This window comes from Olea europaea, chromosome 2, assembly GCF_002742605.1.
Source record: "Olea europaea var. sylvestris chromosome 2, O_europaea_v1, whole genome shotgun sequence".
Classification (NCBI taxonomy): Eukaryota; Viridiplantae; Streptophyta; class Magnoliopsida; order Lamiales; family Oleaceae; genus Olea; species Olea europaea.
Genome location: NC_036238.1, coordinates 22,204,850 through 22,207,870, shown reverse-complemented (window position 1 = coordinate 22,207,870; position 3,021 = coordinate 22,204,850). Strand labels below are relative to the sequence as shown.

Sequence of the window (3,021 nt, the reverse complement as noted above, 5' to 3'; positions counted from 1 at the left end):
CACCCCAACAAAACCAAGAAACGGCTTCCCAGTGCTGTTCGTGGGGTTCCACCCTTCATAAACTACAATGAAGTGTACATTGTATCAATCATATTTAAATGCTTGCTTAATTCAATCAAACTACTTTCATCTGTATTTACCAACATAAATTCAGTTCTCTTGTAGCTGTAAGAAATATTTTTCTGGACATTTGTAAAGTTCGTTGATTATGCTTCTCTCAGAAGCGTTTTTCATTCTATTTTGGGACGTGAGTGATTGAAGCTGGAGAAGCAGGGCACATGCCAGATTACTGAAATCCTGATCTAAGAATTTGGCATGTGCCCCGACTCTCCAGCTACGGCCCTCTCCCATGGAAATACTGGCACCATCTAAGAGACAGAAGGCATTTCTAGAGGCAAAAGAGTACTACAAGCAAGCAACTCAGAAATTAGTACGCATGCTAATCATTCACAATTCAATAAGTATTCTATAAATGAGAGTACATCTGCATTTGTATGCTTTCGTTGTATGTATTTACAGGTTGGTGTCTTGGTAAATTTATCCAATAGAATTGTTAGCTTTCGCTATGAATCATAGGTCGAGAACTACCTTCATTAATTTATTATCAAATTTTCTCATAAGGGAGTAACTTCTAATTTATAGAAGGAAAGAGGAGGAAGTTAAGAAAAACCAACCAGTACCTATGGACTAATCTAATCCTGGAGTCGTGTGTGTTTTTCCTTGAACAAGAACATAACAATGTTAAAACGTCCATCCTTTTAAGGACTTCATTCTTCTTATATACACAAACTTTATTCATAGATACATTATCTATAAAGGTGATCAGCTACTTATCATCTGAAAAGTGGCAATAGCTTAAGCTGATCATAAAATAAAAAGTAAGCAAATGAATAAATTACTTATAATTTAGATTTCTTGAGCAAAAGAAGGATATACCAGTCCATTCTTGCCGAATCACTTCATCAGACCGGCTTTCTATTTTCCAATGCTCGCGCTGCAGAATCCACATGAGCAAGCAAACAAGCATAAACCTTTTGCTTCAAGCTATCAACAATCTCGAGCATCTCATTTTTCTCTGAGCTCAACTTGCTCCTGAGTTTATCTAACCAGTCATTTGCCTGCTTCAGCTGTGACAATGCGGTAGCGATGTGGTTGTTTGGTTCCATAAAACGTCCAAAACTCTCCTTCCCTTTCTTTTCCTGATAATCCAGCTGGAAGCCATTATCAAGTGCTCCATCCAAGAATTTGAGAAACCAGGATTGTGATTCATGTAGAAGAATTTCCCTGAGTTCCTTAATTTCTGTGGAACCACCTCCCTTTGACCATTCTAATTTATCAGCCCTGCTAAGCTCCATTGAGGGCTTTGGAGTTATTGTCATACTGCTCCCGTGTAAGGAACCTGATTTTCTGTTGGATTTGTCTTTATCTTCCAACGATAAGTTTACTGAGAAATTATCAGACACATCCTTTGTTAGAATTGTAACGTCTGCTTTTTCTATAAGTCGGTAGAGTGTAAAGAACTTAGTAAGGTAGATATGAGGGTTTTCTGGCGAGGCAGATGAACAAAGATCGGCAAACGTGCTGAAAAACCAGAGAAGAAAGGAAGATAAGATGAAAATTTATCGCTCAAATCCAGCTCTTTTAACGTGTATCAAAAGTTATGAATATGTTGCTTAAACACGTATGACTAACAGATGACATATTTAAATCAATCTCTAAACTTACCTTAGGCACTTGACAAGATTTGCTGATGCAATTGCTTCTTTTTGAACTTCCGCCAATACCAAAGCAGCTAAGTTTCTCCTTTTAATCATTCCCTTGTAATGTTAATGGCCAATGATGAATATAAATAATAGTTATATTATATGCAAGATGGTAAAAAGTTAACATAATGTCATAACGAGATCACGTTAAGTCTAATAAACCAATGTTTTTCCCCTTCAGATGTCAGAACATACTATCAGGTATCAACAATTGAATGTTCTTGGGAAACATAAGAATGACAATGCCGTTGCACCATTGTATTAGTGCTAAAATTGAGGACAGGTAATTCAATGAGTTGATATTTAAATTATTAGAGTACAGGATATTTTCAGAGATGCTTAAGGCAAGAAATGTACCTTTCCAGGTTTAAGAAGATTGGCTGGCAATTTGGACCAAGATGTTGCCTCAGGAGATTGCTTTCTGTTGCTATTATTTGACCAAAAATTCATGTCGATGCTTTCTTGTTTGGCTGTGCATTCCACTGCTTGCAATTTTGAAGATGTTCGGGCCACCATGGTTTTTAAAGCATCTATATCTGAATTATGTGTTGATGCATCAGGACGAGTACGGAAAGGACTTGATGGTCTTGCCTATAATGCAATATTAGAAGTTCTCAATTGGCTTGGATTTCTTAAGCAAAAGAATTCACATAATTGTTATTGCACCTATTTGCATGCTTTATCCACCTCTAGACATTGCAAATTCATTTTACTGTTTCAATCAGTTAGAATCTTGCAGTCCACAGGAAGAATCGGCTATGCAAATTTTGCACCCACCAATTTATTGTGCAACAAATAATGTAAATAACCTCTAAGATGCAATGCATACTAACAAGGTCAAATCACTTGGCAGAATTATTTAATTTGCATAATAACTTTACACATAGAAGACAAGGTTATTGAAAAATATCCAAGCCTTGTAGTTTAACTTTCGATATGACCTTAATAGAGTAGACAGGATGTAGATGATCTATCATTCTAGAAATTGATAACGAAAAACTGAAAACGAGTCAAATATTGGACCTTGATGAAGGATAAACTCCATTATCGAGATAGAATGCACGAAAGGAAAAGTCTTTACAAGGAAGAATTAAATATCTATAACTCAACATCGTACCTGACCTTTAAGCTCGTGTTGCTTCCCTTTCAGAAGTCCAACCTTCTTGCCTGCTGCACCACCATTCTCATTCTCATTTCTTCTTGCACCATTGTTTTGATCTGCTTCTCTCACTTTAGTGTTTGGAGTTAACACACCCTG

The 3,021-nt window shown here is 36.5% G+C and overlaps 1 protein-coding gene across 1 annotated transcript in view; it reads right to left on the bottom strand.

Moving 5' to 3' along the window:
- Window positions 1–739: 739 nt before the first annotated feature.
- The window catches only part of LOC111373806, a 10,800-nt gene continuing 8,518 nt past the window's right edge, over window positions 740–3,021 (bottom strand). The window contains exons 3-6 of the mRNA XM_022996375.1: window positions 2,881–3,018; window positions 2,121–2,354; window positions 1,726–1,817; window positions 740–1,581 (exon numbers count right to left, since the gene is read on the bottom strand). Of these exons, the coding sequence (XP_022852143.1) occupies window positions 963–1,581; window positions 1,726–1,817; window positions 2,121–2,354; window positions 2,881–3,018 (1,083 nt within the window). The 3' untranslated portion in view covers window positions 740–962. The remainder of the gene's footprint in view (window positions 1,582–1,725; window positions 1,818–2,120; window positions 2,355–2,880; window positions 3,019–3,021) is intronic.